The sequence below is a fragment of the Nymphaea colorata genome, chromosome 6, assembly GCF_008831285.2.
Source record: "Nymphaea colorata isolate Beijing-Zhang1983 chromosome 6, ASM883128v2, whole genome shotgun sequence".
In the NCBI taxonomy this organism is placed as follows: domain Eukaryota; kingdom Viridiplantae; phylum Streptophyta; class Magnoliopsida; order Nymphaeales; family Nymphaeaceae; genus Nymphaea; species Nymphaea colorata.
The window spans coordinates 24,442,954-24,459,482 of record NC_045143.1 but is presented as its reverse complement, the minus strand read 5'-3'; the positions used below and the strand labels follow the sequence as shown (position 1 = coordinate 24,459,482).

The following is a 16,529-nucleotide window of genomic DNA, read 5'->3' as shown; positions in this document are numbered from 1 at the left end:
AACGAGAAAGTCCGACACAGCTGAATCTCTTAACTCTGCTGGATCAATGTTTCTACGTCCGAGTTAACCGTTGGATATGCTTTTTCAATATGCTTTTTCAAAAAGTAACGTAAAGGAAGCCTCTCGCCTATCAGTTTGCCGAAGAAAAGGACGTCACTTTGTTGCAGTATCCTCTTCTTGGTTGGCTGTGGACACCACAGTAATCAATGACTGCACTACTATACGTGTATGTACATGTATTCAAAACCTAGTTCCAACGAGGAGATTGTGCATGCCATACTAGCAAAAGTAAATATTTTATTGAGAATTACCATAGCGTCGAACTCCAGCAGAATCACTGGTCCCAAAATTGGCATCAAACATGTAGACTGTCTACAACAGAAGGTTAACATTCTATTACAACAGCATATCCATTTCTTCAATTTCAGCAAGAATTTAGCATAAACTTTTTCTTGTGAAGTGCAAAATCAACTAGTTGTTTTATCTGATGTTCAGGTCTTCTAATGCACCAAATCCGAACAAGAAGCTTAATATTTATATCTTTCGTGTATGGTTAGGAAACGTTGAAACGAGAGGTACTCATTCATCAGATCAGCAGATCCCACCAAAGCAAGTTGAAACAAGAGAGCAGGCTTGAGAGAACATGCAACATGGGAAGTCCTTCGATATACCAACTTGAACTTGCAAAAAAAAGATGTGATGAGAAATCAGATATAGAAATGCAATATGCAACATGCAAATGTCCAGCTGTTAAAATACAGAATCAAGAAAAGTTTGTCTTCATATTTGGAAGCAAGAAACATGGAACAGTTTGACATGTAAAACTAAAAAACATCAAAATTAACATTTATTGACCTTTATAAAACACATTGGAATGAAAACAAATATTGTGAGGGAACAACTGAGACAACGGTTACCTTATAACGAGTTTATGTCTTGAATGGGGTTAAGAAGGATGGTACAAGTTTTTCCTTTTTCATTCTTTTAATTGTTTTTGCATGTCACACATGCAAGCCCCAACTTCAATTTCTGTTCCAGCTCGAACACCAATTTTGTAGCTATGTATGACATTTTCTTCAGAACCTGCTGACCTCTTGGACATACAGGTTTCTTTGTCTTATTTCAACCCAAGGGATTAGCAACCAAATTACATATCTTTTATCCCATTCTGTCAACAGGAATCCCAGCCTGGTCATTGAAATCTAAATGATCAGGCATGCCTGAGCCCAAGAACCTTCAAGTAAAATCGTTGTCCTCGCTAAGGGTGTCTTCAACCTTTCTTTTGACCTTTTTGTTTGGCCGCATGACCTCTTCAGAAGCAAAAAGCTCAGAGAACTCCTTCTGTGCTGATTGTCTTGATGCTTGCATAGACCTCCATTGTTCAGGACGGTTAGCAAATCTGTTGTGAATAAGAAATGTATCAGCCGATGGTAAGGTTAAACTACTTGTTGGAGCATTTGACTGGTACTCATTGTACCGATGGTCGAACACTTTATGCTTCCAATTAGGTCATGGTATCCAAAATCATGGTCCCACTGTCCCCCCAAGTAGAGGTCACCTAATATCACAAGCATAAATATGGACAAATATTTTGAAAATGTTGTTTTCTTATAAGCAGAACTGCATAAGCTGCTTTTAAAGGAAAAATCTTGCAATATTCTCAAAATATCATCAAATATATACATTGCAACAAAATTTAAAGAGCTGTTTTCAGTAATTCCAAAATTTCCTGTCAAAGAAAAATTGCCAAAAATACCCAAGAAAAAGCTTGCTACTGAAAACCCAATAACCACATTTGTGACTATGAGTAGTATAAGCTCCCAAGAGAAGTCTTCAAAGTTCAAGAAATAACCCAGAAAATGTAAGTCGTTCCAATAACTACATCTAGGTTCAAGTGTCACCATAGCAGAAGTAAAAATAGCACCAGAAAGTCATGCTGAAACAATTAATTTCATAAATAAGACGCAAACAGATCACTCTCAAGTGCACCCAAGACACAAGACATAAAAAAATTTCATTACAGGCCACATGCTCAAAGAAAAGCATAGCCAAGAACAGGGAAACCACTCAGCTATGAACAGCACAACAGCCGTTAGAATAGCACCAGTGGATAACAATATGTCCATTGGAGCTAACCAATGGCTAGCTCAGTTCTGGTCAAAGGCCAGAAACTGAGTTACAATAAAAACAAAAATAAGAATAAAGCAGAAAAATAGAAAATGTAGAAAAAAGAATACAGTTATACAACAAAATTGCACAAATTAACCCACAAAATATACACACAGACACACACAAACAGAGGGTTAGTATCGTTTGATATGTATTATATTAGTTCCACATGACCTATACTATATACCTACGAGCTACGATATATATTTTTCTTGTGTATCATAGCCTTTGTAGGTATATCAGGCATATTGTACAACAAAGCTGCTGTATCGTATGATAAGGTCGATACTTCCCAAATTCATACGGGACAAATTAAAGAGGCCCAACGCCCTTTTATGTTAATTTTTTTTTTTAAAACTGCATTTTCCCCTTCATTTCTAACACTTAAAAGTTTCATCAGGGAGAGTTTTTGCCAGCTTTGTAGAGAAATCACCAATAAATCAGCAATTTGAGGGACATTTCCTTTGAAGACAATGAAGCAACTGATAATGAAAATGAGTGAAAATGAAGCTGACGATGAAGAAGATGATGATTATCATATTGACTGATGAACTAAGTCACATGGGTAGGGGTACGGCTATGGTTCTGGTACAAGTACTACAGGTACGGACACAGCAAACTTTAGAAAATGTGGGTACGGGGGTACAGCATGATATATATATATATATATATATATATATATATATATATATATATATACACCCGCACATGACACAAAAAAAAAATTAAAAAAAAAACAGCACTTAAATAAACAAGTTAGTTTAAATAAGAACTGTTAAGTTTGTACATATGGATCGGGTCACCCAAACCCGACCCATTTGATCCACACGCCCAACACATCATGGGCGGTGGCATACTTGTAAATCTTATTGTTATTTTGTGTATTTTATGATGTACCCTAAATCGTGATTAGTATATAATGATAACAAGAGGCAGACGTCATTTGTCACTGCTCTTTTTCATTTCTCTCTTGCTTGGACGTGCAGCCCACTTCTCTCTTCCTCTTGCATCTAAGTTCATTCAGTGGTTTGGTATTAGATATCAAAATCTTACATGGTATCAGAGCCAGGTTTTGCCACTGAGAATGTTCGGTAAGAATCTCTAATTTCTGTCCTAATCCTCAAATCTCTATTTTCTGCCCTAATCCCCAAATTTCTGCCCTAACCCTTGTAGAGATACGAACAAGAAGAAGAGGAAGAGAAGCAATGATCACGATGTAACGTGGAAAACCCTCAACACGAGGGAGAAAAAACCACGAATGAGGAGGAGTTGGTGCCCACTAGCAGCCAGACTCTCTCTCTCTTAAGATTATCATTAACTCTTAAGGATTAGGGTTACATGACTTAAGTAGAGCCCAAAACGGGCTACAAGGCGGGTCGGGTATGGATCCGGACCCGAAACCCACAATCTATCAACACTTCCCCTCAAGTTGGGCGTACATATCAAACATGCCCAACTTGGATACATTCCTCTCAAATGAAGCTGAAGGAAGAGCTTTCGTCAGAACATCAGCAGTTTGGTCTTCAGACTTCATGTAAGGTAAGATCAACTCTTTCGCATCAATCCTTTCCCGAATGAAGTGACGATCAATTTCAACATGTTTTGTTCTGTCGTGAAGTACAGGATTGTTGGCTAAGTTGATTGCAGACTTGTTATCACAATACATCTTCATAGGTCCTTCAATCTCTATTCCAATGTCAGTCAACAATATCTTCAACCATAATAACTCTGACACTCCCATAGCAACTGCCCTATATTCTGCCTCTGCACTGGATCTAGAGCAAACATCCTGTCTCTTGCTCCTCCATACAACAAGGTTTCCTCCCAAGTAGACACAGTACCCTGTAGTGGATCGTCTGGTATCACCACAACCTGCCCAATCCGCATCAGAATAGCCCTCGATTTCCACAGTCTCTTGTTTCACATACAGGAGTCCCTTACCAGGATTTTTCTTCAGGTAGCATAGCACTCTGTCCACAGCCTTCAGATGTGCATCAGTTGGCGCATGCATGAATTGGCTCAAAACATTCACCGCAAAGGTGATATCAGGTCTCGTGAGGGTAAGATAAATTAGCTTCCCAACCAAACGTTGATATCTTCCCTTGTCTTCTTCACAGAGAGGCTCTCCATCTCTGAGACTCAACTTGTGCCCAGTGTCAAAAGGGGTAGGAGTAGGTCTACATCCCAATTTACCAGTTTCTTCCAGCAGGTCTAATGTATATTTCCTTTGGTTTAGTACAAGACCAGTACTAGACCTAGCAACCTCCATACCAAGAAAATACCTTAGTTTTCCAAGATCTTTGAGGTCGAATTCTGTAGCCAGTAACCCTTTTAGCTTGATAATCTCTTCCTCATCATCTCCAGTAACAATCATGTCATCTACGTAGACGAGCAGGAGAGTAACCTTGCTCTCCTTCTTCTTCACAAACAGAGTGTGATCTCCATTTCCTTGTTTGTATCCATGACGTATCATCACTCTTCTCAGTCGTTCAAACCACGCTCTGGGCGATTGCTTAAGGCCATACAATGCCTTTTTCAGCTTACAACACATTTCTGGTTCTTCATATCCTGGAGGCATATGCATATATACTTCTTCTTCGAGGTCACCATTGAGGAATGCATTCTTAACATCCAGTTGATACATCTTCCACTCCTTCATCACAGCTAGGGATATAACCACCCTCACAGTCTTCATTTTCGCAACAGGAGCAAAGGTTTCCAAGTAATCAATTCCATATTTCTGGCTAAACCCCTTGGCCACAAGTCGAGCTTTATATCTTTCAACACTCCCATCTGGTTTGTACTTGATGGTATACACCCATTTGGATCCAACTAGGTGAGCGGCTTCAGGAATCTTCACCACTTCCCATGTCAAGTTTCTTCTTAGGGCATCTATTTCTTCTTTCATTGCATCGGCCCACTTGGAGTCACTTTGAGCTTCAGCGACAGTCCTGGGAATCACAGCCAAAGAAAGAGTAGAAACAAAACACTTGTAATCTTTCCCAAGTCTGGAATAAGAAACAAAATTACCAATAGGGTGTTGAGTACATGACCTGACACCCTTTCTCAGGGCAATGGGAAGATCGTCATTCTTCTTTTCAACCTCATCATGGGTCTCCACGGTCTCCTCGGTAGGACTTGGTTCATCCAGGGAAGGAGTGGCATTGGGATTGGAAGTAGATCTAGCATCACAAGTCATCACCTCTGTCCGAGTACCTCGTCTAGAGTAGAACTGTCCAAACAACTGAGGGCCTTCCTTCTCAATGCTATTGTCACCCCTTTCCTCATTCTCAGGCACATCAACAGTATTAAGTGATTCTGTTTTCTTGTAGTCCAAAAAATCTATAAACTGAAGTTCCTGTCTCTGAGAATACTCTTCCCTGCCCACAGACTGCTCCCCCTGAAGAGGATTCACACCAAAGTAAGAGGCATGTTCCAAGAAGGTAACATCCCTCGTAACATAAGCTCGACCAGTAATAGGATCAATACATTTGTATCCTTTTTGCGTAGGGGAGTATCCAACAAAGACACCTTTGATAGACCTAGGATCAAGTTTCTTGACATTTGGACTGTGATCATGGATAAAACATACACAACCAAAAACACGAGGAGGAAGAGGAAATGGTGGACGACTGCCAGGAAGCAACGAGTGGGGAGTCCTACCATTCAAAACACGACTGGGCATGCGGTTAATAAGATAGGCACTAGTAAGAACTGCATCACCCCAATAGTGTTTAGGAAGATTTCTCTGAAACAAAAGAGCCCTGGTGACATTAAGAAGTTGACGATTTTTCCTTTCAGCTACCCCATTTTGAGGGGGGGTGTAACTACAGGATGTCTCGTGAACAATCCTCCGTTGTCTAAGAAACTCTTCAACAGGCCGACACATGTACTCACGGGCATTATCGGACCTGAAAGTTTTAACATTCGCACCATACTGGGTATGCACAAGAAGAATAAATGTCTCGATGATTCGAGGAACCTCGCTGCGGTCTTTTAACAAGTATATAAATGTAGCACGAGAGAAATCATCAATGAAAGTGATAAAATACTGAAAACCTTGACGGGTATGAATGCCCGAAGGTCCCCATCCATCAGAGTGAATCAGAGAAAAAGCTTCATTAGCACAACTAGAAGAAAGAGGGTACGAAGCCCTCACATGTTTGGCAAACTGACAAACATCACAAGAAATGGAAGACACATCAAAGGAGGAACACAAGTCTGGAAACAAATGTTTCAAAATCCCAAAAGGTAAATGCCCAAAACGTTCATGCCAGTACATAAAAGACTGAAGACAATCTTCTCTTCTCTTATCTGTCTTGCGGATCGCTGTCAACAGAGCAGTAGCCACACGTATGGGAAGACGATATAATCCATCAGAAGCTAAACCAATCCCAATCCTCTTCCCTGTCACCAAGTCCTGCAAAACACAACGATCGGCAGAGAATATAAGTTCACAATTCAATTCTTTAGTAAGTCTACTGACTGATAAGAGATTTAAAGGAAACTGGGGAACATGTAAAGCGCCCTGCACATGAAATTTGTCCAACAAGGACAGAGTGCCTTCGCCTGCCACACAGGTAGAGGAACCATCTGCAAGAGAAACACGTTCCCTTCCCGAGGACAACTTATACTCATGAAACAATTTTGGATTACCTGTCATGTGATGAGTAGCACCACTATCGACAATCCATTCCCCCACAGAAGAGTTACCTTGATTGCCAATAGCTGCAAGAGCATGATTAGCTGTAGTTCCCTCTGAGGTCTCAGTCTTGTTGACATCGAGCCTGCCCAAATAAGCCCTTAGTTCACGAAGCTGGTCAGCAGAAATGGAGACTTTTTCTCCACTAGAGGCTTGCACCTCAGACACGGGCGTTCTCCCAGTCAAAGATCTCCCTCTGTTCCCCTTCTTTTCTGGATGAAGATCCCAGCAATAATCTACAGTGTGACCTGTCTTCTTGCAGTGAGTGCACCGGCGAAGAGACCTAGATGGGCCGCCAGGACCACGACTCACGAGAGCAGATCTCTCGTTATAGGGCACAAGTTCCCTCTTCCCTTCTTTTGTAACAAGCCTTCGCTGTTCTTCCGCTTCAACACAGGAGTACACATCTTCAATACTGGACACCTCCCCTGAATTCAAAATCTGACTTCGAACACCTTCAAACTCATCATTTAAACCTGCTAAAAATAGGAACACCCTGTTTTCCCATTCATGAGCAACATAGAGCGCCTGATCATGGGGACAATGCCAAGGAATATCAGAATGATAGTCAAGCTCTTCCCACTTGGCTTTCAAAGCCCCATAGTACTCTGCAACAGACGAGGTCCCTTGTCGAATGCCATAGACTGTCTTCATTACTTGGTAAGTACGAATTGCGGTCTTCTTTTGGCCATACATTTGCTCGAGGACCACCCACATGTCTCTAGCAGTCTTCTTCCGAAGGATAAGGGGCTGAATATCGGCGGAAACGGAATTGACAATCCAAGTTTTCACTTGATTATCCTCAAGAAACCAAGTATGCCACACATCACTTGTTCTTGCTGGTTCGGGGTTGCTCCCATCAATATAGGCCATGCGACCACGGCCAGCAATCCCCATGGTCATAGCAGGCGACCACGAGAAATAATTATCCTTGGTGAGGCGAAGAGTGATGACCTGCATGGGAACATTCTCCGTTCTAAAAGCCCCTATTTCAGTGGGATTGGTGTTGACGGTTGACGAGGAAGAGGCTGCCATAATCACAGACCAGTAGGCAGCAAGGGCAGCAAGAAGCAATCACACGATACAACACCAAAAAACGGACAGAGAGCAGGAAACAGAACCAGGCAAAGCGGCGCGGCGCTGGGCGGGAACAGACCAGGCAGTCGGCGCGGCGCTGGGCGGAAACAGACCAGGCAGAGCGGCACGGCGCCGGAAAAGGACACGGCGTTGGGCGGAAAAAGACCGCCGCTGGACAGGTCGTCGTTTGGGCAGGCCGACGCTGGGCGGAAGCAGCAGAACGGGAACGCCGCTGGGCAGGCCGACGCTGGGCGGAAGCGGCTGCGCTAATCAGGGCGTCGCTGGGCCGGTTGTCGCTAGGCGGAGACGGCGGAATCCTGATCGGCGTTGATCAGGGCGGCGCTGGGCGGAGACGGCGGCGGGACGACAGACGACGCTCGGGCACGAGCGTCGGGCACGGGCGAGACGATGAACAGTGTCGGGCGATTCTCCTCTAACACGGGCAAAAGACAACCAAAAACGCCGGAACTTCACGGCTCTGATACCATGTAGAGATACGAACAAGAAGAAGAGGAAGAGAAGCAATGATCACGATGTAACGTGGAAAACCCTCAACACGAGGGAGAAAAAACCACGAATGAGGAGGAGTTGGTGCCCACTAGCAGCCAGACTCTCTCTCTCTTAAGATTATCATTAACTCTTAAGGATTAGGGTTACATGACTTAAGTAGAGCCCAAAACGGGCTACAAGGCGGGTCGGGTATGGATCCGGACCCGAAACCCACAATCTATCAACAACCCTAATCCCCAAATTTTCTGCCCTAATCTTCCCTAATCCTATCGTCTACCCTAATCTGCCCTAATCTTACCGTCTGTCCTAATCTGCACTAACCCTACCATCTGCCCTAATCCTACTGTCTACCCTAATCTGTCCTATCTACCCTACCGTCAGCCACCTAACCCTAATCTCAAAATTTCTATTTTTCCCTTATTTTCATATTATTGCATTTATGGATCCCCACCGCAATTCCAGCATCTTGTCGTCCAATTTCCTCTCCCAACTCATCTCACAAAAGCTAAATCATACCAATTATTTGACATGGAAACGTCAAATAGTCTCGTACATCAAGAGTCACCGTCTCTATGGACATCTCAATGGCACCACACTTGCGCCACCTGAATGGATTATGCGAGAGGTGAAGAATGTTGCATGGCAAGTTCAAGAGACTATTGCAGAAATCAATCCTGAATATGAGATGTGGATGGCTCATGATCAATCTCTCGTTGCTTATATCACCTCCACACTATCAAAGGAAGTTTTGGCGGGTGTTGATGATGATCTTTCAGCACTTGAGTTGTGGAATGTACTTGCTACCACATATTCTCAAATATCAGAAGCGAGATTTCTACAACTCAAGAGGCAGTTTCAGGATATCAAGCGAGGCACACGTTCAATCTTGGAATTTATACATGAGATAAAAAATGTCAGCGATCAGCTTGCCATCATAGGGCATCCAGTCAGTGACAAAGACAAGGTACAACAGGCTTTGAGTGGATTGGGGCCAGAATTTGATGTTTTCTGCACTGCTTTAGAAGTATTGCCTGTTCTTCCCTCTTTTGAAGACTTGAAAGCAAAATTGATTCAGCATGAAGCAAGTCGTGTACAACGACATGAATTAGTTCATTCTGGCGGTCACAATGTATTGGTCACTGGGATCCATGCTTTACAAGGAAGTCGTCAAAGAGTTTGGAACTCACAGGCAGGGATGGGGAGAGGTATCCTTCCTACACCTAACACAAATGCACAGGCAAATGTACCACGAAGGATACCTACTTGTTTTTATTGCAATAAGAGAGGTCATGTGAAGTCAGAATGTTGGCATAACCCACAGAACAAGGGAAAACAGGTCAGGCGTGACAATAAGGCAGCAGGGTCATCTGTTTCGAACACGATTGCGGCATCGAACATTTCTCCTGATGTGTAGCAGATTCTAATGACAGCGTTGTCTAAAATCAATCTCAAGCAAAATGAGAAAGGACAATGGTATGTGGATTCTGGTGTTGCAGCTCATGTAACTGGTGACGTAGGTAAGCTTTCTAGTGCTCTCCCTTATTTAGCTAAAGGCTCGGTTGTCACAGGAGATGGTTCCCATCACAAAATATCATATATTGGAAATGCACACTTATCCATGGCTCATTCCTCAATACCCTTAAAGAATGTTCCTGTTGTTCCAAATGTCAAGAAAAATATCATTTCTGTGTCAAAGCTTATTGATGATACTCATTCCTCTGTTGAGTTTACTCCTTTTGTTTATGTTAAGGATGCTCGAACCAAGAAGACATTCGCTGAGGGTGTTCGCAAAGGAGACATGTACGTCATTGAAGAAGCTCCAAAAGTGTCTAAGTCTTGTGTTTCAGATTCATCTTTTCCCAGTCATAGTGAAGTCAATATCACAGAGTATGATATGTCATCTCTTTGGCACGGTCGTTTAGCACATTGTAGTCGGTCTTTCATTCAAAGTCTTGTTGCAGACGGACTATTACAAAAGTCCAGTCTAAGTCCTGTCAGTGAGTCTAGCATGTGCTCAAGTTGTCATATTTGTAAGAGCCATGCTCTTCCTTTTCAATCAATAAATAAGCGAGCTTCGAAGTTATTTGACACCATTTATTCTGATGTTTGGAGGCCTGCTCCTATTTCTTCCTCTTCTGGGAGTAAATATTATGTTGTTTTCATTGATTCTTATTCTCATTACACTTGGATCCACTTCATGAAAAGCAAATCAGAAGTTTTCTGCTTGTTCACCCAATTCCACGCCTTGGTCCAAAACAAATACTCTAGTAATATCATGCATTTCCAATGTGATGGTGGTGGTGAGTTCATTTCAAATGAATTTACTGAGTACTTACTAAATCATAGGATCACTAGACAGATTTCCTGTCCTCACACACCACAACAGAATGGTATTGCTGAAAGAAAACATAGGCACATAGTTGAAAGTACTCTCAGTATGATGCATAACACTGATGTGCCCATGACTTTATGGACTGAAGCCTTCCATACTGCTATTCATGTTATTAATCGACTGCCACTATCCATGCTTGAAGGAAAATCTTCATTCTTTATTTTCCATCAAGAACAACCAAATTAAGTTGAGCTACGTGTTTTTGGATGCATCTGTTATGTTCATGTTGATGTTTCTTTGAGAAATAAGTTTCAAGATCGAGCTGTCAAGTGTAGATTTGTGGGTTATGCAGAAAATTATAAAGGCTATCGTTGTTACAATCCAAAAACTGGACGTATGCATATTTCACGACATGTTGTTTTTGATGAGCTCAGGTTGAAGGATTTAAAGGAGCCACATGCAACACTTAATGTTAGAAATAATATATATGACTCATGGCTGAATGCTGAAATATTAGACCAAAGAGCTGATACACACCATGCACAAAGTGACAGAACTATTGATGAGCCCGAGACACCCACAAACACTCAGATGGAAAGCATACCTTCATCTACTCAGACCAACAACATGAGCATGACTTCACCTAATCGGTTTTCAGGAATGGTGTATAATCAACGATCAGTTCCAGTTGATCCAGAAACTGCCACTACTTATCCACATAGATCAGAACGTGTGCGGCACCCTATTGATAGATGGGTAAGTTATGGTAATTTCTCTTTGGATTTTCAGCTCTTCATGACAGAATTGAACAAAAAGGTGGAGCCAAAATGCTATGAGCAAGCGTGCAAAAGCAAATATTGGATCGAGGCCATGAATGAAGAAATGGCTGCCTTAAATGAATGTCAAACATGGGAGATTGTTCCTCGTCTAGATGGTAAGAATGTAGTGGGCTCAAAATGGGTTTACAAACTCAAGTATAAACCTGATGGAAGTATTGATAGATATAAGGCTCGACTCGTGGCTAGAGGCTTCACTCAACAGTACGGGGAAGATTATGATGAGACTTTCAGTCCAGTCATCAAGATGGGAAGGATCCGGGTTATCATCTCTCTTGCCGTCTCATATGGTTGGAATTTATATCAGTTGGATGTTTAAAATGCTTTTCTTCATGGCTTTCTAAAGGAAGAAGTTTATATGGAACAACCTCCAGGATATGTTTCCAATGATCCAACCAAATGGGTGTGCAAATTACAAAAATCACTGTATGGGCTTAAGCAAGCATCTCGTTCATGGTTCGATAGATTTTCCCTCTATATACAACAGGCTGATTTCCTCAGAAGTTTACTTGATCATTCCTTATTCATCTATCATTCAGGTGAAGTTACCACTTGGCTACTTATACATGTAGATGACATAGTTCTTACTGGAAACTCTTCATGTCATATATCTCATGTTAAGGAGATATTGCAACAAGAATTCAAGATGAAGGATCTCGGCAAACTACGGTATTTCTTGGGTGTTGAGCTTGATAGAAAAGGTGGCACATTAACTCTTACACAACATAAATACACTCTTGATATTTTGGATAGGGCAGGTATGACAAGTTGCAAGCTCATAAAAACACCTAGTGTTCTCAACACAAAATTAAATGCATTTGATGGGAGTGATGCCTACCCAAATCCTAGTTTATATCGGAGTATAGTTAGCATGTTGCAATATCTCACTTTTACACGCCCAAACATAGTATATGTTGTGAATCAAGTCTCTCAGTTTATGCATGCACCCACAGAAGGGCATATGGATGCTACCAAACATATTTTGCGTTATCTGAAGGCTACTCTTCAGGATGGACTTATCTACACAAGACGGTCAACTGTTTTGCATGGCCACAACATTTCCACTTATACTGATGCAGATTGAGCAGGTGATCCAGACGATAGACGATCAGTTTCCGGTTATTGTCTCTTCCTTGATTCCAATCTTATTTGTTGGAGTAGCAGGAAACAGCGTGCAGTTGCCAAATCTAGCATTGAGGCAGAATATAGGGCAATGGCTGCAGGCACCGCTGAAGCTTCATGGTTATGTCATCTGCTTGGGGAACTTTCTCTTCCCATTGCTCAGTCATCTCTATTTTGTGACAACCAAAGCGCGATCAAGATTGCCTTCAATCATGTTCTACATAATCGCACTAAGCATATAGAGATTGATCAACACTTCATTTGTCAAAAGGTTGCGGAGACGAAATTGTTCTCACTTATATATCCACGTCTGAACAAGTGGCTGAATTTTTTACCAAAGGACTCACAGGGCACCATTTCTGGGAATTGAAGAACAAGTTGCGCATGATCAAACCTCATGCAGAACTTGAGGGGGGCTCTTAAGTTTGTACATATGGATCGGGTCACCCAAACCCGACCCATTTGATCCACACGCCCAACGCATCATGGGCGGTGGCATACTTGTAAATCTTATTGTTATTTTGTGTATTTTATGATGTACCCTAAATCATGATTAGTATATAATGATAACAAGAGGCAGACGTCATTTTTCGTTGTTCTCTTTCATCTCTCTCTTGCTTGGACGTGCAGCCCACTTCTCTCTTCCTCCTCTTACATCTAAGTTCATTCGGTGGTTTGGTATTAGATATCAAAATCTTACAAGAACATTACATGTTAATGAACAATAACCTTAAAAGAAGAATGAAAATTGAGCTGGACAAAATTAAATCATGTTAAATTAAGTAGTTCGGATCGGTTTCGATCTAAAAGTTCACACAAGTACATAGACCTTATTGAAATACCCATGTGACTTAGCTGATGATAATCCTAATATTAATCAAGCGTATTTTCAATTCTCATTTGACAATGAAGAGTTATATGTATGATGTGATATAAAGCAACTTACACTTTATAGTTATTAAATTATTCTTAATGTATTGTTAACATAATATGACCTATGAATGATTCAATAAAATGTTCATTATGTGTGATGAGTTTATACATAGAATACATTTTCCATAATTTTTGTCTTTTTCTCTATTTTTTCCGAGTTTATTTTATGAATAAAAAATAGTTTTACAATATGTTTATTGTTGAAATCAGAACGTTTATTTTTAAGTACGGTAGTTTTATGATTATTTAAAAGTTAGAGTCCTCTTTTGTCATTTTACAATTTTATGTGTCTTACTTATGTAACAGCCCTAGCCGATCCCTAATGTCTATTTAAGTAGAGATTAGGGCACGATATTGAAGTGACTTTTTCGTCTCTCTCTCTCTCTCTCTCTCTCCTTCCTCCATCGTGTAACATGGTATTAGAGCTCCTTCGCCCTGGACCTGTCTGACTCCAGCTACAGGTCATCTTCCCCTCTCCTGCCCTCCTCTCTTCCTCATCATCTCTATTGTCCAGATCTGCCATGGGTAGCAGTTTGCCCCAAGGGGTTGTATCGTATGGGAGATCAGGGATCTGATCACTACCAGGACATGATCAGTAGTGATTAGATGCCCTAGATCTAGTCATTGCAAGTTCCGAAGATCGTAGGAGATATGAAGATACATTTTCAAAGTTGGGGTGATGGTTGCAATCAAAGGCAGTTGTTGCAGTCAAAGGCAGACTACTTTTTTTTCCTGATCTCGTGGTTCATGAATGACTGATTTGACTTCTTCAGAAGTTTGTGTTGTGGATACTAGGGTTTGATGTTCACTACATATGAAGTTGAAGGCGTGTCGTGGTGCTGATAAAGTTGAAGGTATGTAGTCTGGTGAAGTCTGCAAGAAGGAAATCTGTGCACGTTTGTTGTTTTGTAACTTTGTTTGCTGAAATCTGCGTGAAGGAGGTTAGTGCACGTTTGCTGTTTTGTTTGCTGAAGTCTGCATGAAGGAGGGCACGGTTATTTTCTGTGGATTATTGTTGTGCATGTGATATTGTTGATTCCTATTTTGTTTATCAGCTCCTTTGCATGACTGACTGATTGTAAATAGGACTCTTTTTTTTTGTGCCCTAGCTGCTGCACAATTTTATTGTGGCATTCTTGTTCTTAATTCATGTTGTGGCTCATTATGACTAAGAGCAACAAACCAAAGGTTGGCAATGATCATAAAGGAGATGGAAATCTCTTCTCCTCTGGATCTATTGTTAAGTTAAATGGACACAAATATAAACTATGGTCTAGGTCCTTTATGTTGTCAATCAAAGGACATCGAAAGAGACACATAATTGAAGAGGATGAACCTATTGACAAGTCAGGGAAGTACATGACTTGGGAAGAAGACGACAACATGCTTATGTCTTGGATTATGAACAGCGTCCAACTACAAATTGCTTCTACTATTACTTACTATACTACTGCTAAGGAGATGTAGGAATTCCTTAGGCAGACATATTCACAAAATAAAAATGTAAGTAAAATCCTTCAAGTTGAAGAAGAATTGCACAATCTCCGACAAGGAAATCAGGATCTATCACAATACTTTGCAACAGTTAAAGCTACCAATGAGACTGAAATTTGTGTGCCCTCCATGCAAATCTTGTTATAAGTCACACTTTGAACCTACCATGGTTGTGAAGTTTTTTGTTGGTCTCTCTCCTGAGTATGTCGTTGCAAGGATCAAATGCTCACTGGGAGTGAAATTCCTTCTTATCTCTCTGATGCATACAACAGACTTAGTCGTTTGACTATTAGCTTGTCCCAACCAGCTGGTGTGATGCCAGCTTCTGGTCTTGCTGTGGGGGGTGGTCATGGTCAGAGCACCACCTATAATGCCAGAGGAAGAGGTATAGGTCGTGGAACTAGTGGTCGTGGAAGGTTCCAATGCACCTATTGTGGAAAGATGGGACACTTGGAGGATCGTTGTTGGGATAAACATGGTCATTCATCCTCTATGTCACAAGGGAGAGGTACGGTCACCAAACAGGGAAAGAGCCTTACTCATCTTCCTATGGGCTCTGCTCAGGTTGCCACTCCTACGGTGGAGGGCTTTTCGTTTAGCACAGTACCGGAGACCGTTACAATTAGCATTGACAGAGTTGAATAAGAGCAGTTTTTAGCACACAAAGCCTCACAAGTTTCAACTTCCACAACTTTGACTGATCGAGCCTTCTCAACGGACAACGGGTACATCCACGCTTGATTCATGTATCTCTTGGATTATTGATTCAAGACATTTCTGCTGTAAACTTGGTTCTTTCACTACTTTACATAGATTCTCTCAGCCACGTCATGTCAAAATTGCAGATGGTAGAAGACTATTCCACATGTTTTATATGCTCCTGAATTTCCATCTCATTTGCTCTATGTCAAACAGTTGACTATTGATTTATACTGTCGCATTATTTTTTACCCTGGTTTATGCTCATTTTAGGACTTACAAACTGAGAAGAAGATTGGTGGCGGCTATGACAAAGGGGGGCGTCTACATCCTGTCGGCTCCTATGGGTCTTGCTGCTCCCTCCTCTACATCAGAGTCTACATTCTTCCAGTGGCATCTCAGGCTTGGTCATCCTTCAGCGCACAAGCTCCGTTCTATCCTACCTAATCTCTTCGTCCCACAGTCTTTTCAGTGTGAGGCTTGTCAACTTGACGAGCACACTCGTAGTAGTTTTCCTTTTTGAGTCTTAGTCCTTCGAGTCAAGGGTTGTTTGATCTTCTCCATGTTGATGTGTGGGGGCCTAGCAGGGTTGCTAGCCGAGCTAATTTTAGGTATTTTCTGGTCGTTGTTGATGATTACTCTCGAGTCAGTTAGG

At 41.5% G+C, this 16,529-nt stretch overlaps 1 protein-coding gene across 4 annotated transcripts in view; it reads right to left on the bottom strand.

Annotated features, from left to right (window-relative positions):
* Window positions 1-277: 277 nt before the first annotated feature.
* Window positions 278-16,529, bottom strand: part of LOC116255744 (pumilio homolog 23) — a 39,268-nt gene continuing 23,016 nt past the window's right edge. The window contains exons 10-11 of one of the 4 annotated variants that reach the window (XR_007573707.1): window positions 918-1,399; window positions 278-680 (exon numbers count right to left, since the gene is read on the bottom strand). Coding sequence is in view for 2 of the 4 variants with exons in the window: in XM_031631695.2 (XP_031487555.1) it covers window positions 1,237-1,399 (163 nt within the window). In the remaining 2 variants the exon portion in view is untranslated. Of the gene's footprint in view, window positions 681-763; window positions 1,400-16,529 lie in introns of those variants that run through there. The other 3 variants (XR_007573708.1, XM_050078453.1, XM_031631695.2) reach the window with 3 other exon arrangements.